The sequence below is a fragment of the Amphiprion ocellaris genome, chromosome 22 (assembly GCF_022539595.1).
Source record: "Amphiprion ocellaris isolate individual 3 ecotype Okinawa chromosome 22, ASM2253959v1, whole genome shotgun sequence".
In the NCBI taxonomy this organism is placed as follows: domain Eukaryota; kingdom Metazoa; phylum Chordata; class Actinopteri; family Pomacentridae; genus Amphiprion; species Amphiprion ocellaris.
The window spans coordinates 4,609,164-4,626,635 of record NC_072787.1 but is presented as its reverse complement, the minus strand read 5'-3'; the positions used below and the strand labels follow the sequence as shown (position 1 = coordinate 4,626,635).

General features: G+C 39.9%; 1 protein-coding gene across 1 annotated transcript; it reads right to left on the bottom strand.

Moving 5' to 3' along the window:
• Nucleotides 1-39: 39 nt before the first annotated feature.
• On the bottom strand, nt 40-13,426 carry LOC111587069 (cyclic nucleotide-gated cation channel beta-3). Its single transcript, XM_055007314.1, has 17 exons — nt 13,108-13,426; nt 12,485-12,539; nt 11,241-11,370; nt 7,333-7,493; nt 6,625-7,151; nt 6,488-6,538; nt 6,064-6,150; nt 5,905-5,969; nt 5,543-5,665; nt 4,602-4,743; nt 4,066-4,225; nt 3,872-3,969; nt 3,701-3,784; nt 3,434-3,552; nt 3,130-3,282; nt 651-801; nt 40-553 (listed from the first exon to the last, which is right to left on the bottom strand). Exons 1-17 carry the CDS (start codon nt 13,264-13,266, stop codon nt 536-538), a joined length of 2,283 nt encoding a protein of 760 aa, XP_054863289.1. The 5' UTR covers nt 13,267-13,426; the 3' UTR covers nt 40-535.
• Between the last annotated feature and the right edge of the window lie 4,046 nt (nt 13,427-17,472).

Here is a 17,472-nt window from a genome sequence, read left to right as displayed (position 1 = left end):
TACGGAAATGAAAAACAAAAGACAGAATTATGAGGAAAATGCAATTAAATCAGGTAATTATTTATTTTAGCAGATATAGATGGGCATAAAATTAGTCAACTTTTATATACTGTCACAATTTTCTGATAATTACAGATAATCTCTGTTTGGCTTTTACAACTGAAACTGAAAAAATATATATACAGTATGTAAAATGACAGAATATATATCATGCAGTGTCCACTAGGGGCAGTAGAGAGTGTCTGGATCCTAATATTGCACTAAATACATTTCTCAGTGTTTGTTGAAGCCAGTGTTTTTTTGTCATTTAGTACATTTCCTTGTGATTACAACTAATTTTCTTAAAGCTCACAGTCTTGCTTTAAGTGAACCTTGCTGCTGTAGGGCTTCTAGTAAATGTTTGAATGAGTCCATCTCAGAGAAAATCTCAACATTAAAGAAAACAAACTCTGTACAAAAGAAGCTGAAAATAAAACTGTACATTTACTCCCAAAAAGGAGTTATAAAGAAAATCATAGGAGGCTCATTATAATCCTCACTGACCACCAGCATTCTGTAAAAAAAACAACACAAAACATTGTTTGTTAGGGAGTTTGTGCAATGACCATGTAGAAATAATGTCTTTGGGGAGAACAGTAAATTGTAGCTACCTTCATTTTGTCAATGAGGTTTTTGTTGATGTTTCCTCCGAAGGCTCGCAGCAGTTTGGGTGTCGGCGGTTTGGGTCCGAACAGCGCCAGGCCTTTCTTCTTCTCCTCTTCAGCTTTAGCTGCTGCTGGGCCCTTGGCCTTCATTAGTTTTCTACATAAACACAGACAAACAGCATCTGAATTACTGATTTGTGGTTGCATGCCTCCAACAACCAGTCAAGTTGAACTTTACATCTATGTCTGCTGAGATTTTACCTTTAAGCCTTTGGATATAAAGCATCATCACTTTATCCTTCCAGACATTTGTGTGAGGCTTTGTCTCAATTAGAGTTGGAATTTGTGAGTTATAGCCAGAAATTAGGTTTGTGATGTCACAGTGACATTTAACCACCTAAATATGATCTGTTCATCCATGAGTCCAAGAGAACCTTCATGCCAAAGCTGAAGAAATTTCCTCCACGGTGTTCAAGAGATGTTGCACTGGAATGGGACATGGGCATGTACATACATATGGAAAAGCCAAAACACCTCCATGTTGGCAACAGCTCAGGCCAGAGACATTGCAAAAACTGGCAAAAGGTATAAAACCAATCAGAAAATACGCTCTGGTGCTGTAAAGCAGTGTTTCTCAACTGGTGGGTCGAGACCCAAAAGTGGGTCGCGGGGCCGTTTTTGGTGGGTCGCGAGCCTTTTTCTAAAAAGAGAGAAAAATAAAGATAATCCAATTTAGTGGCGAGTCATTGTAGTTCCCCTCCGCACCCGCAGGGGGTCGTCGTGTCAGCAGCGACCGGTGAGGACACTCGTATTACTGTTAGAAGAAACTGCATGTTTTCATAGCAACAGCAGCATGGCTAAACGCAAGTACGACAGCGAGTACATTAAATATGGATTTTCCTACATCGAAGACAAAGGAATCCAAAAGCCTCAGTGTATTTTGTGTTGTGAGGTACTGGCAAGTGAAAGCATGAAGCATGAATAAACTTTTCGAGCGGTTTAGTGACTACTTTCCCGATAAACAACCCGAGGACGACTGGGTGCGCGACCCGTTTGGAATAAACATGGAAAGCATCACGTTGCGTAGCAGCGATGAATGTCAGCTGGTGGAGCTATCATGTGACCGCACTCTCAGAAAGAAATTCACAGAGGTAAGCCTTTCCCAGTTGTGGTGCAACGATGTGATGAGAGAGTATCCCTCCATTGCTAGTCGAGCTGTAAAAATCCTCCTACCATTCAGCACCACATACCTCTGTGAATGTGGCTTCTCAGCTCTTGTTCAGCTGAAAACAAAATACCGAAATAAACTGAACATTGAGCATGACCTCAGAGTTGCTTTATCATGCATACAGCCAGATTTTGAGACTCTTGTAAAGGCCAAAAAGCATCCTCAGCTAAGCCATTAGAACTTCATGTAGTTCTGCAGTACTTTTATTGTGACTTGTGACTTTTGTTTATTTGTAAGTGCTTAAAAACACACTTTTCTTTCAATATTGCACGCTATTTTTTCCCCAAATATTGGCTTTCAAATATAGTTAAGCCCTTTGAAAAATGTTTTATTGTGTTTACATTTTGAGATTGATCAGAACATTAAGCATTTCTTCACTTTAATAATTTGTTGAATGCACTTCATCAGTTTTCATGTTTTGGACTCTTTTGCACATATTTCTATACATAGTTTCTCCAGCTACAACAGCAGTGTTGCAGACTTGTGCAGTATTATGAGAAGCTACTGGTTTTGTTGAATTGCACTTTTTTTGTAGAAAAAAAATGCACTTTTATATATCCTGAGAACTACTTGAGCCTATTGTTCTACTTGTTTCAAAGTCCTCAGTACTTGAATTAGTATTGCTGCTTGATTTTGAGTTGTTGTGAAGTACTTGAGTTCAGGTTTAAAAGTTTTGTCTTCGAACGCTCAGTCAATAAATTGTTGATTTTTGGAGAAATATTGTTTGGGTCACGACTTGTCATTTCAGTTTTATGGTGGGTCCCAGGCCCAGACCAGTTGAGAACCACTGTTCTAAAGCATGTACTGCAAACACTTGGTGTGCAGGGAAAACAAAGGAATAGTTATATTTGACTGAAATTATACCACAATATAACATGATTTTGGTAAGTAAGTATCTCTGCACCATGTTAATATACTTCTCAAAATAGCTCCTTCAATGACCATATGAAATTATTTTAAATGATCAAATACAGTGTTTCTCCTGCTCAGAACGGGCCTTTGGGACGTGACTACATACAAAAGTAAGCTTCATCAGTCTGTGTGCAGACTGGTGATGGCATTTTCCTGTTTTTTATGGCACCTGGATAAACTGAAATGTCTATTGTTCTTGACTAAATGAAACTCCAATTGGCTGAAACCTCTTTGTGGGGCACCAAGAATTCCTCTCCGCAGGAACAGCCCTGACAGCTACTGTGATTACAGCAGAGTGCACTAGTAAAGAAACCTAATGTGTTTGCCTTCAGGCCCAGGACTCACCTGCCCTTCCTGGCCAGAACTTTCTGAGACTCTGGATAATGGACCAGAATGTCAAACAGGTCTTTCTTCTCCAGGACAAAGAGGTTAGCGAAGCCGTAAGCTTTGACATTAGCCGTCCGTCTGTTGCCTCCGTCTTTGGAAGACTGCAAGAGACTAAGAAAAAAAAACATTTTAAGTTTGACTAATAGATGCTGTTCTGTCAGTGTTGATTTAATTGGTTAGCTTGTCATTTAAAAGGATATGTAAATTAAACATCCCTGCTGATGTTCATTGCAGCTGTTTGGGTTTTTTTGTGTGAAATTACCTGATTTCTCCAAACACACATCCGGCCTTCAGTGTGACAAACACTATACTGTTGTCAGGTCCTCCCACCACCTGCACTGCTCCACTTTTAATGATGTACATCTCTTTACCGATGTCCCCCTGCGGAGGTTTGAAAAGATTTACTCAGAGAAGTTACTGATTGTGTTTTGAATGGATGGATAATTAACATTTATTTTTCATGTTTTGAAAAACATTTAAAGCTGACATTTTAATCTGGGATAATCACTTGATCATAACATTTACTTACTTTTTTCACAACAAAGTCTCCGGGTAGGTAGATGATTGACTTGAGTCTCAGCAACATGTCGACTAACATCTGCTGGTCACAGCCCTGTGGAAACACAAAGAGATATTTAACTGAGCAGTCTACAGTATCCTCATGTTATTGTGCTTGTGGCATCTTTTCGTGTGACTGCACCTTGAAAAGATCAATCTTCTGGAAGGTTGCGAGGTTGATGTCCACAGCGATGGCAGTTCTCATCACTAGAGGCATCTTATCCAGCAGCTCTGACTCATCTGATAACATCGAGATGAGGTGACATGAATTTACCTTGAAACTCAAGGCTTTCTAATGTCCTGTAAAACACTGATGTAAGTACAGTGTCTACTGACCCAGCATGCCCTGAGCGTCCCAGGTGTAGGTGTACCAGGTGCGGATTCTGTTCTGCACCAAAGAGGGGATGTGGTTAGTCACCATGTAGGCCACGGTGTTGTCCATGGAGGAACGAAAGTAGGTCTGTCCAGCTGTAGCTGCACCGATGACATCCCTCATCTGAGGCAGGATGATGATAAAATTAGAGTAAATACATGAAGTAAGAAGAACTTTGGTTAAACTGAATAACTACATTAGTCAATCAGACAATGGAGAGAAGAGTTTTTGTTGTCAAAATGCTACATTCAGCATCTTTGACAAGCTTTTTCACAGTCAAGACTCCACAGGGAACCAATAGAATACAAGAGACAGAGCGACGGATGATAGTTTGTTAGTGTGAATGTTAGCTGTTTCTAACAGGATGGGCTTCTTCATCTCACACTACTTTACCAAGACAAATGGAGAAGGAGATGATGGGCTAATTTACAGATGCTAATCTCAGGATTCCTCAGGATGCTATGGTTGATGCTACAGACACAGTGTCGCTCTATGTTACCTGTCCAATCAAACTGGAGAACACAAAGACGCCCGTGAAAAAGTTAGTCATCTGAAAGGTAATCTCAAAGACGGTGTGGGGTTCGTTAAGACCCCCGATGTTGATCAGACTGCGAACTGCAAAGTAGTAACAACGCAGATACCTGTAGAGAGGGTGAGGGTTGTTAGAGCGGCTCTCACAAACTATGACTGTGTGTTTCTGGCCGGTGTGTCTGAGTGGATTCATAGAAGAATCTGTATCTGTGTTGTGGAAGGAGTGGGCAGTCCTGAGCTGAGCGGATGTCTTGAATCTTTTTTTAAAGCTTGATTCCCTTGACATCTTGCAGTAAATTTTTTAAATAACTAAATTTGCTGCAATTGCTTTAACTGCTTAAAAAAAAGAAAAATTGTCAAGATTAAAAAGACACTGAATGTCAGCTGGAGCGACTCATTGGAAAAAAAAAATGCGAAGAAGCAGAAGGCAAAAAATAAAATATAAGGCAAATGCTACAAGACAGAAACTACCTGGCCGAGAATGACGGACATAAAGAATGCCCCAAAAAGGTAGTTGATCATCTGAAAGATCTGTCCGAACATGGAGTCTGGAACTGGCAACTCAGCGATCATCAGCAGGGACTTCTCCGCATAGAAAAAGCAGCTGATGTAACTGCAGCAGCAGCAAAGATGGAACATACATGCAACAGATTCAAACTTAGGATTTTCTTTGGATGTGTCACAGATGCAGATTTTGTAAACGTGAAGTCAGATTACTGCAGTTACTCTGAAAAGCTCTGTGTTGTCTTGTGTTGCATATATATTATACGTGTGACTGTTCATGTGACATTCAGCCATGTACTGTGTGTTCAAGACAACTAATATGTATTTAGAAATGTGCAATGTACAGAAGACAGGGTTACCCTATACCCCCAAACTCCAGCAGGAATACAAAGATACTGTACTTACGCGCTGCCTAGGCCAGAGTAAACCCATGTGGTTTGGCCGATGCCCTGATAGTCTGAGGCCACGTAGTAGAAGCAGGCATTGATGTGGAGCATGAAGAGGAGGTAGCCGATGGTGCGGATCACTCTAACAGAGGAGCAAAGATATCACTTTCTACTCTCTATTGCTCTTTGCTTCCACTGCTGCATGAGTTTTAGAGGCTGCTTCATGACCATGATATGTGTAAAGTAAACACACTGCTATTAAGATTTTAGTTTGGTACACTTCTTTGTCTCTTATCTTAATAGACATTTGTGGGATAAAGGCTGTAACACATATGTTAACAATAATAATATTATAATTGTCAAATTCATCACGTGACGTACCTCCAGATGTAAGCTTTGGCCATGATGCTTTCTAGACGGTCACTGAACTCAAAAAACGTGTCTGCCTTGAGAATAAAGAGAGAAAGGTCAGCCAGAAAGTCAAACGCATTGATCATTGTCTAAATATCCTCGAGAGAATTAGCACACGAGGAAACTCACCTTGAGAAGACGGTTGAACCTGAAAATGGATTTAAATCCAAACTGTATGTACAGCAAGTCAAAAGGAAGGGTGGAAATGGCGTCGAACTGTTGAGAGAAAAATGTTTCACGTCACTGACATTAGTTTACAGTAGGGATGTCAAATTACAAATATTTTTCTACACAATAATAGTGGACAAAAAAGTCACGATAACAACAATCTGATAACTATAGATAGTTTGACAAAATAAAAATAATGCTTGGGTAACTGCATCTTTACCTTTGCTGACTGTGTGTTTTTTATTTTTTTATCCTTTTATTTATTTGTTTATATCTTATTATATCTTACTGATTATGTTATCATATGTTTATTATCAACATGATGTCAGTGTTTTATTCTTTAAATATTAAAATTCATTCAAATTTTTAATTGAAGTCACACTACCAGGAATCTGTCTGAGTCTCTGTAGTGCTGCTTTGTCATCACTCTGTCTTTCTGGAATGAAAAAGAAAAGCCAAGTTGTCACATCTATCTTAATCCAGGTCATTGTTAGTCAGCGATCAGGGTCATGTGACTCTTACTATGATGTCTCCTCCTTTGACGAACTGTTTGCGCGGCTGGAAGATGATGTTGTCTGTGAGGTAGATGAGGTCGGCCAGCAGGTCCACGGCGAGCCAGTAAGGGATGGCGCTCTCAGTGTGGTAGGGGAAACACAGACGGGCCGTCAAGAACCACGTGTTGTAGTTGAAGGCCAGAGTCACCAGGCTGAGCCACGCGATGTAGCGTCGATCTGTGAAAGGGTCTATGGTGGTCCCCACCAGGGAGTCCATCCTGTCCTCGATGGGTTTCAGCATCATGTCCACCGTAGTCCAGGCAGCTAGAGTTAACTTGGTCTTAATGCTCACCTTCTCCTTCTTCTTCTCCTCCTCTGCTTTCTTCTTGTCCTCCTCCTCCTTCTCCTTCTTCTTCTGCTCATCCTCCTTCTTCTTCTTCTCCTGCTCCTCTTTCTTCTTCTTATCGGCCTCCTCCTTCTTTATCCGGTCCTGCTCTGCTTGCCGTTCCCTTTCCTCAATGAGTTTTGTGTAGTCGTCTTTGCGTAGTATTGGTGCTGAAGGCATAACATCACAAATAAGTGGGCTAAAACATTTATTCTAAGTTATGTCTTTATCATTTGGGCACGTATCGCTCAGTAAAGAGACAATAATGTCCATAAGAATGTCTCACAGTCAATACACCTTTAAGTTTTACAACATGTGCATGTAGATGAAAAACTCTGCTTTGGTACTCACTGACAGGAGGAGATATCTCAGGGGATGAAGCGTACTGATCAGCCACTTTCTCCCTGTAGATGGCGTTTCTCTCTCTCATCAGTTTGATTATGGCTCTGAGTTGGTCGTCTGAGTACCTGTTGATGACTATGGGTAGAGGTGGAGGAGGAGCCGCCTCCTGTCTGAAAAACAACAGTTCCATCAGACAATTTGGCTCATCACAGAAGGGAAAGCGCTGGTATATCAGTGATGGATCCATCCCACTTAGTCCTGCTTTTGATGCATACTGGTTCACTATCAAGGCCCACAAGGACATTTAATGGTTTTAATTCCAGCACACTTGCCTGGTATAAAGCCCGGTTCTCAGGCCTCTAAAGCAACCCTAAACAAACTTCAGATGAACCAAAATGCAGCAGTGAAAAGCTTATCATAGAGAGATATTACCCTGGGTTTCAAAGGCTCTTCAAAAGCTTGCTGTTCATTTTAGGATTCATTTTAAGATTTAGCTTTTAGTTTTTAAATGACTTCAGGTACTAGCGCCTTAATATTTATTTAATATATTGTTTAGATATGTGTCTTCAAGGCACCCTGGATCCTCTAACTCTGGACTCCTAAAAGGTCCCCAGAGTAGAACGATGAGTTTTAATGAGTAATAATTTATGCTAATTTCTACTTAGTCTAACTAAACATTGAGGCACTGTGACATAAAATAAGGAGTGGAATAAATGAACAGCTGACAGGTCAGTCAACTTATTAAATTAAGTTCATAAAAAATACAGACTTTCCAGGATGAATTCTTAAAGACAAATTCTGCAGAGACTCTTGCTAGCTGGTTTAAATTTGATGCAAGTTTCACAATCTAAAGCCAAAACCTTGCTTTTGTTCAGCATGATTTTTTTTTTCGACAACCAATGTTGAGCATTAATATAATAGAATAAGTGATAGTTTCAATAGCAAAACTGCACCAGAGAAATAAGCTTTGGTATATAATCTATTTTCTGACAATTCACTGGTGAAAATTTTAAAAAGTGCATCTCAGGTAAACTTCAAGAGTAAAGAGGCATAACACATGTGATAGGTGTTTGGTCAGAACAAGTTAAAGCACATAAAAATTCTCATTTTTACCTACATTTTGATACCAGGCTCGTATTGAACTCATCAATACTTAAGTGTTTTTAATATAGTCATATTTTAGCACATATCAGTGTAGCTTGTGGCGGTGAAATGGAGACGCAACAGTGGTGTTGACACGTTTTATAGAATAATTTTGACAAATCACACTGATACAACTCAGTTGCTGTTTTGTAAGTTTGTTCCTTCAGCAAATACAACCTCAGATTGTATATTTTGCTGCATCTATCTACTGTACTCATGAAGTAGTTAGAGAATGCTGGAAAAACTAGTGCTAATTAAAAGCTGCAAAACTTCAACTATCAACTACTTCAAGGACCTGCAACTCTGAAAATATTTGTAGTATGAAGGTAGCATTTTGATGAAAAATACTTTAGTTACTGTACTTTAAAAATCAGCTTCTTATGGGGATTGATGTTAATTGCTTCATTTCCCTGTTGGAAATGGCTGTCTGATAGCTACGTACACCTGTTGAAATATTCTAAATATAAATATATATAAATTATACTGATTTATTTAAGTGACTACAATATATTTTGCAGCTGACCCCATCTAGAAACGTTCATAACTTAGCTTCCATGTAGATCCTCCTGTTTGTTTCTCTAAACCTGTAGCGTACCAACCATCATGTAATACAGTTCATACACTGACTTCTTGTTAAGTAGCTACGAATTCATTTGCAAAAAACATATCAAACCATTTTAAAAATCAGTTTGATTATATTTCCTTTGACTGCACATGATTTAGGAAAACTAACACAAATTGAGCTGTCTTGTCAAAACAATGCAACATCAGTTTGAATGATATTCCCTGGAGTGCACAATTCAAAACACAATTTAGAGAAAGTGAAAATGGAGATAATTTGTTTCTCAAATGAATCCTTCATACTGGGCCTGAATTGTGATGTCAAACACAATTTTGTTTGTTATACCTAAATTCTGATTGAAAGTGAGAACAGAGAAAGACACAATCTAACTTGAAGAAACATTAAAAAAAAAAATCACATTTTTGAGCAGAGGGAGACTTTAAATGTGCAGTTTTTCCAGATAGTAAAATCAGCTTGCAGACGTTGAAACGGACTCGGATGTTGAACAACAGTAAAAATGATATTTCATTATTTCCTCATATTGTGTTCAAAGCTTCGGTAAACTCCATTTTCTAGGAGGCAGATTGGGGTTTCTATGTGGTAGATTAAACTTTACTGACTGAAACAAGAACAATCAAATCCACGAGACCACGTGTTCTTACTGTTCCTCTGTAGTTTCACGCTAATTCATCACTTAATTTGCAGTGACAGAATGTGGCCAGCAGATGTCCCCATTTTAATGGTGATTCAATGCTTCAGAAAGCTCAGTTTCCACCATCAGTGGTTATTTCATGAGTATAAGCTGCTGTTAGCTCACGACTCAGCACAGTAACAGTCATTTGTGACGTCATATAGAGAGATTTACAGTGAAATGCAGCTAATTGACACAGACAACTTCAGACTCAGCAGGACAGATCATGGATGTTCATGTTTTGCCCCCTAGTGGATCAAATTCAGGATCACATCTGATAGAAGAAGTCATTAGAATGAGGTCTTTTTAAGAGGTCGCTCTATGCCATGGTCACACTTTGCAATAGCTGCCTTTAAGTGGATTTTCTTTTCACATTATTTTGGGATGCAGAGTGAAAGAAAGTTAACTTTGAAAGCTGTTATAACTCAGCTCAAAGGTGACTGAGAGTCTTCTGTCCTTTGGTCAGAGCTGCAGATGAGGTCACCCTCTGGTGGCAGTGAGTCGCAGTGCTGATAGGAAGTCTTCGCAGTCTTAATCTACCCTGAAGGCTGCAGCTTTTCATCTCCCTAATGTGCCTCGTCAAGTCCAGGGCCACATTCTAATCTTGCGAAATGCAAGACAGACACAGACTCGTGCTTTACATCTGTTTGCATTAGAAAATTTGAGTGCTACAGTGGAAAAAAAATACTGGTATTTCTTTTGGAAGAGAAGTTTGTAGAAGTGCATGAATAAAGCTGTACAAAGAGTGTGTTTAGAACTAGCATAGGGTATTAAACACACATCATGAGAAGTGTAGTTTGAAACTGCATTAGAGCCGTTTGTGTGAAACATAATTAGCTCACATCAGTCTAACCCTACTGAGGAATGTCTTTCACATCACCTTTAAATATCTGCTCTCCACCTGGAGTCCCCAGCTCTTCCCACCACTCTTTCATTACTCATTAATGAAACATTTACCACACGTTTCCTCATTTATAAAAGAAGATGTGTTTACAACTGTGAGGATCAGCCATTTCTGTCTCTACCTGTCGTCTCTGTGGCTTTTATTGCTATGCCAGATGCAGCCCCGGTGAGCTTCTTAAAGCTAAAAAGCTGAAAAGCTTTTAATCCACTTTCAGGTCATCCTTGTGTTAATATGTGCGATGCACCAGAGGATAAAGATCTCACATGCTGCGCTCATCTCTGAGGGCTTTCTCTGTCTTCCTCTGCCGTGTTGCCAGGGAAGCTGATTAATTAGCGTCCATTGGGTGATTAATTTGATACAGGTTTGTGGTGTTGCTGTCTTGGCAGGCGTGTGTTTTGGTAAGCTAAAGTGTAGTTTGGGGGCCAGGCAGATTCTCCAGGGATAAATACGCTGTAACTACTCTCTGTGATTGCTTATTACTTTCAATGCGATTAAAGGCAGCACAACAAATGAAGTGGGCAAAAACACAAAACCATTGGTGATGATGAAGGTTGGTGGATGTCAGTGTGACTGTTGCTCAAAGAAGCAGAAACTATAGAAACCAGTGCAGATCTTACCCCTCGGCTCCAGGTTGGTCAGGGTTAGCTGGTGCTGCTGTAGAGGCAGGGGCAGGGGCAGGAGCAGGGGCAGGGGCAGGGGCAGAGGCAGGGGCAGGAGCAGGGGCAGGGGCAGGGGCAGGGGCAGCGGCTGGTGAAGGGGCAGGAGAAAACAAAAAAATCAGAATTATATTTCAACTCCTCCTCCTTATTATTAGAATGTACTTTGTATCTGTCGAGGCTAGAATAAAGCACAATATTTCATTTTACTTTTTCATTCCTTGTTTTCCTGTAAAGCATTTTTGACAGTTTTCATAAAGTGCTTTATAAATGACATAATTAGCATTATTACTGTTATAAAAATGGATTAGCTGAAACATCTTGAAGTTTCTTTCAAAGTTACTTGAATATATAATTCACATGGCTAAAAAGTATGTCTATTAGTTTGAAAGGCATCTGTTGGTCCAAACTGACAAAGCTCTATATAAAGCAATGAAGTAACACAGAGTTCTTTAATCCTTTTTTGGCATCTATGCTGCACTGGTTATATACGAGTCCGATTTTATACTTATGTAGAAGGGAGAGACAAGCAGCTATACAGCACAGTTAAGGAAATTGATCAGGAGTTGTCTCGCTGGCTTCCAGACACATTAACTAACAGTATGATCACCAGTGGGGGGATGATAGAACCTGGATGGATGACAGAGACAATCCCAATGCTCTTCATTCCAAATTGGCTGCAAGAGGGAGTCTAAGCTAGCAAGATAATCAGCAAATCAATGAAATTCAATTTCTTGTAGAGCTTAGCAACCGAGGAAACTAAGCTGAAATTGAGACGGACAGCAGGGCTGAGAAAAGTTGTCCAGAGGTGATCTGTCCAACGGGAGCATCTGTCACCAGCCAATTGGTGTCATTTGCAGGCCTGTCTGTTGCCTTCCCAGTGTGATTATCTTTACTGATCGATACTTCTGCCTTTCAAGTGCACACAAAGCTGATTATGGTTATCTGAAGCTTCCAATACTCCATGGATTTAAACTTGACAAAAAATTAATCTGAGAGCAAGTAAGTGTTGAGGTAATTCCACTAGCATTGGGTTACACTATAATATGTTATATACAAAAATATAAAGAGAATCAAAAAAAAGTTGCACTGTACTGAAAAGAATAGTGTGCATAAATGAAGTTTCCATCTTGTTTCTAAGTGCCTGGGATACAGATCCAGCTTCTACAGTAACCGTATCATTTTCAGCCTCTTGAATAACTTACCCTGCGGTTTGTCCACTTTCTTGGCTTCATCCTCCTTATCGGCTGGCTTCTCCTCCTACACGACAAATCAACATTTTCCACAAAGTCAGATGCTTGGCTCCATTAGTCAAGCCGCGGCCATTAGAGAGACATTTTAATTTCGAGAGGGTTTTTTAAAGAATAGCGAATTTAGCATTTGACAAATTACTCTCTTGCCTGATAGACACTTTTAAAAACAAGCTCTGTTTGAGCCGAAATGAATTTAAAAGTGCCCGTTGGGTAATGAACGATTTCAATGAGGTCCGTGTAATGAAACAATTTTGTTTGATTCTTTGCTGGCAAGAGTACTGAGCCAATGAATGGATGGAGGAGCAGATAAGAAGCCACTGCTTTGATCTGAGGAGAAACAAATGTAACCAATTTGCTGTATTACATGCTGGATGCAATATATTATTTTCTGTGGTTATCTTTGATTTCAGTCTTGGCTGCTGCTGCTGTGACTGGCACATGCTGGGCTGCATTAAAGCTAATCAAAGTTTGAAAGAGTATCACAGAAGAATCCTGCATCTTTTCAGACCCACCATATGAATAAATAATATGCTGAACAGTTAATAAAGAGCATTTTTAGTGAGAGCTTGTCTTACTTTGCTTGGAGCTGGAGCTGGAGCTGGAGCTGGAGCCGGAGCTAGAGCTGGAGCTGGAGCTAGAGCTGGAGCTGGAGCTGGGTCGGGGTCCACCCTCCTGGTTCCAGACTCCGCTGGCACCTGTGGGCCACTGAGGAGGCCCTTCAACTTCCCAAACATGTCTAGAACCCTAAAGGTGCATCCGTTGTGTTTTCTGCTACCTGTACGAGGGGAATGTGCATAAGGTGCATAAAGATCCCACTCTTGGCTTAACCCTCCTGTTCACTCTGCCTTTAACTTCTCTTCTGCACCTGTTTTAAAGCAACACGCTGTTACAACCACATTAGTCCTCATGGTATTACTGCATTTAGCACCACTAATGCTCTTGTACAAAGAATAGCCCCCACCGTCACCACAGACATGTAAGCCCATCACCATCTCATATAGGATCCCAATTGGCTTATAACCACTGAAGCGGGGGGGGTGGCTTACCAGAACGCATGTATGTGTACGTGCAAAGAGAACATTCAGATTCACTATTCCTTAAAATACAATGTATCAAGATACACTTTTTAAATGCACTGCAGCACATGCATAGTAAACTGTCTCATTAAGGACTTTAGTGTGACTTTAGTGAGCTCTTAGTTATCTTTTGGAGTACTGTAGTAATGCAGGGTTTCAAAAAATAAAGTCAAAATACTTGCTGCTAGTGAAACTGTAAAGCTTTTGAATGATCTAAATGCAAATGCATCAAGTACCGCGTGTCTGCTGTCAGCATGGATAAAGGAGGAGAGAGGTGTGAACACAGCACCTGTCAGATGTTGCTCACGTCTCGCTGGTTTAAGCTGTAGGAGCTTGTTTCTCAGCATGTAAGTGATTGTTCTTCTCTGTGAACGGAAGTTATTTGTAGCTCTGTAGTGCTTTTTCAAACGACTGTATGTTAGAGACACACAATATATCAACAACAAACATTACTACAAATTCCAAAGCGAACACCATTGTATTGTTGTAAAGTTAAACCTTCAGCATGAGTGGACATTTTTGTTTTTCCCTGCAGCATTTCTCTGTCTGGAACAAGAGAGTACTCACTGTTCATCTGACTGCTGAGCTGGACTCATCCCCTTCCCCACAGATCCAACTCCTGACTACATACAGCATCAACACAAGCAATACGGTACTGTAAGTTTTGTGTCTTATTGCAACAAACATTTTTTCTTTGCCAGAGCACAGAACTCTATAGACTGTAAAGCCAGTCTTTCACCACTACGCCACACTGCTGGGAGATGTAGTTCCTCACATGGCCAACAGGGGCTGGCACTAGGAAACCAAAACCATCCACCTAGTCTATCCCAGCTGACTTAGGGCAAAGGCAGGGGACACCTTGGACAGTCTATCAGAGTGCTACACATAGAGACAAACAAACAGGCTCATAGTTACGGACAATTTAGAATCACCAATTAACCTCAGCACGTTTTTGGACTGTGGGATGAAGCCACAGTACCTGGAAAGATCCCAGACCCAGGCTGGGTCGCAAACCAGGGATCTTCTAGCTGTGAGGCGACAGTGCTAACCACCGAGCTACTGTGCAGAAACCAAAACCTCTAATGCTAAAAGTGTTGTAGAGGCATTTTAAAAATAACTATTGCTTCATTAATGAGATGGTAATCAACCTCCAACCCTCAATTGTTATTTCTTTTTTACATTTAGCCCATGCTTTGCTACTAACATGCATTTAGGACATTTTGCACAAAAAAAAACTCTTGGTTTGTCTAAGAACTAAATATGAAAATCTTGTTCTAGACACTCAGACACAGCTATGGTCTCTGGGTTGGCCAGTTGATTGGTTGGTCGATATACTCACATCTACTCATTTTCTCACTGGCTGGGCATCGTTGATGTTACTTTCAAGTAGAGAAAAGTGCTAAATAATCTGCCTCCCAAGACTAGTCCATTATTTTTGGCACTGAAAGAATGGATTATTTGGGAACACCCCTGTGTTTTTGCAACTTTGAACTCTCCCAACCTAATGGAGGCTACCAAATTCAACTTATTTAAACATTTACTGAAAGTTTATTTGGAGTCAGGTCCAGACTAATTGACATTATGTCAAAGTGTTCATCAGTGTGGCTGTATTTTGTTACAGTGCATGGCCTAAAAGTTTCGTGTAAACTTTGCAAACAGTGGTCTGCATACCACAGCTTACTATCTGAAAACAGTAGGTTAACTGGTCGGCATCAGGATGTTCCAGTGGCTATCAGGATAAATTCCTGAGAAATCTGAGTGTGAATGAATCACAATTTGCAATTTTTTATCAATAATTTTGGTCAAATAATTATTTTTAAAGAAACGACCAATTGATTAGTCAAAGAGTTGGTTTGATTTCAGTATACCTAGTTTCTACCTGGTTAGCTGCAGTGCTACAATACTCTAACATTCTACATTAACTGTGAAGATACAAGAGTGAAGAAAATATAAAGATAATTTCTTAACACACCAATTCTCAAAACAATTTTTCGAAAGGTTTTCCTATGTTTAGTATTTCTGACTAGAATACATTGTTTTTGTCGTATAACTTTTGCAAAAGTTATTTTTTCAGTATTTCAAAATAAATCTGCATCGTTTCCATTTGTGTTTGCTCGAGTGCAAACTTGTTCTTCTTCCCTGACATTTTCTGGCATATTACCACCATTAACTGTCAATCAGTGGAAAAAAAACTGTCACATACGTTCGTGTGCACCATATAGCCAGACATCTCCACAGCACTGTGGTCTGGCTGCACCCATTATGATGCTGCTATAGGGGGAAAAATCCCTAGTTTGCTTGTATTTCTTTTAACCAGTCATATATCTTGGCAGTGCTAAGCCCAGGTTGCCATGATGGAGCCCCTGCACAATAGGGGGAGTTTGTTTTAGTGGAATATTTGCATGCATCAGGAAGGCTCATTTTTCACTGCAATATAAAGTCCTGCACCTCTATGGAAACAGCACTACCATGGCTAAAAGTTAAAGACAACTCACATATCTCTTGTCTGCAATATGACTGCACAGTTTTAATGACATACATAACAATAAAAAAATATATATATACAACAAGAAAAGCTCAGAGAGAGCAATACTCAGCAAGGCCGTTCATCCCCCCAGATTGCATTGTCAGAAATGGAGCATATTTTTGTAGAAATGCAGCAATTTTTTTATTAGTTATTGATGATCAGAAATCATGGCAACATAGAATGTGGCCATTTAATATAGATGTACCCACAAACAAATGACCTTGCACACAGGTGTGTGTTATGCATGTGTACGTTATGTACGGATACCGAATCACGTGACCTAAATATGTTGCGGGCGGCAGGAATTGATGAGACTCAGAAACACCCCCGTAATTTAATCAGTTGTTCCTTGTATAATGTTGGACAGATAAGTCCCAATAAGTCTGCAGTGGTCGATTTGTAGTAGGAATCATGTAATCGTCAGCAGGCAGCTGACACTTGTTGTCATGGTTACAGTGACGCCGTGCCGCTATCTCGCAATGATACAGAAATCTTTAACAAATCCAGAATATGAACTGCCAAAATGTCAGTTGGTCTTTGTGTCATTTCTGACCTTCTCTGAAAATTTCATCCAAATCCGTATTTCTCCGTTTTTGAGTAATGTTGCACACAGACGGAATAACAGACGGACAGACAAACGTAGCCGATCGTCACATAATGCCGTGCTCCTTGGCGGAGTAATAAAGGATGCACATGAACTGGACTATTCTGTTCTATTCTAGCTGTGTCCTCCATGTAACTGCACACTAACCTGATTTCTGCTAGCCCATTGTCACATAACTCCACTGTGTTCCTCGGCGGAGTAAAAATGGTGACAACTGGAGTTTGTGTGCTTATGTGTTTGCAAATATTGGACGAAAAAAAGTGTGGCTTATGCTGTAGTTGGGATATTTTATTTTAAGACTATTTACATTTTTACATTTTCTACAAACTTGCCATTTTTTTACACTACTCTTTGACACTCGAAAAGATGTTTCACTGTGTTGAATGTATCTTTAAACAACTTGTTGACAGCTCGTTACGCTGTACACCATTTTTAGCCATTCTGCAATTCTTTAGGTTAGCAAATATCTTTTATTTTCCTCTTGATCGGCTTTGTCGTCTCCTCTCTACTTTATGTGAACATGGCCGTGGAATTTGTGTCACATCTGTTGGTCACAGCTCCAGTCAGTAATGGCATCTCAGTTATTAATGGTTTATTTCTGGTGACTTTTTGAATGAGATGTAGAATTAAGTGATTTCATTTAAATACCACAGTTTTAAGGTTATTTTTGGTTCCATTTTTCAGTGTATTAATATGTCACATATGATATGTTCACAGACTGTTTTTACAGTTT

Bases quoted from the DNA above. Each gene is read 5' to 3' on its own strand.
- LOC111587069 (XM_055007314.1), bottom strand. From the start codon at position 13,266: ATGTTTGGGAAGTTGAAGGGCCTCCTCAGTGGCCCACAGGTGCCAGCG. The intron at 5,970-6,063 runs GTGAGTTTCCTC...TTTATTCTCAAG, and splicing joins GGTTCAACCGTCTTCTCAAG to GCAGACACGTTTTTTGAGTT. The intron at 3,283-3,433 runs GTAATTTCACAC...TTTTTTTCTTAG, and splicing joins TGTGTGTTTGGAGAAATCAG to TCTCTTGCAGTCTTCCAAAG.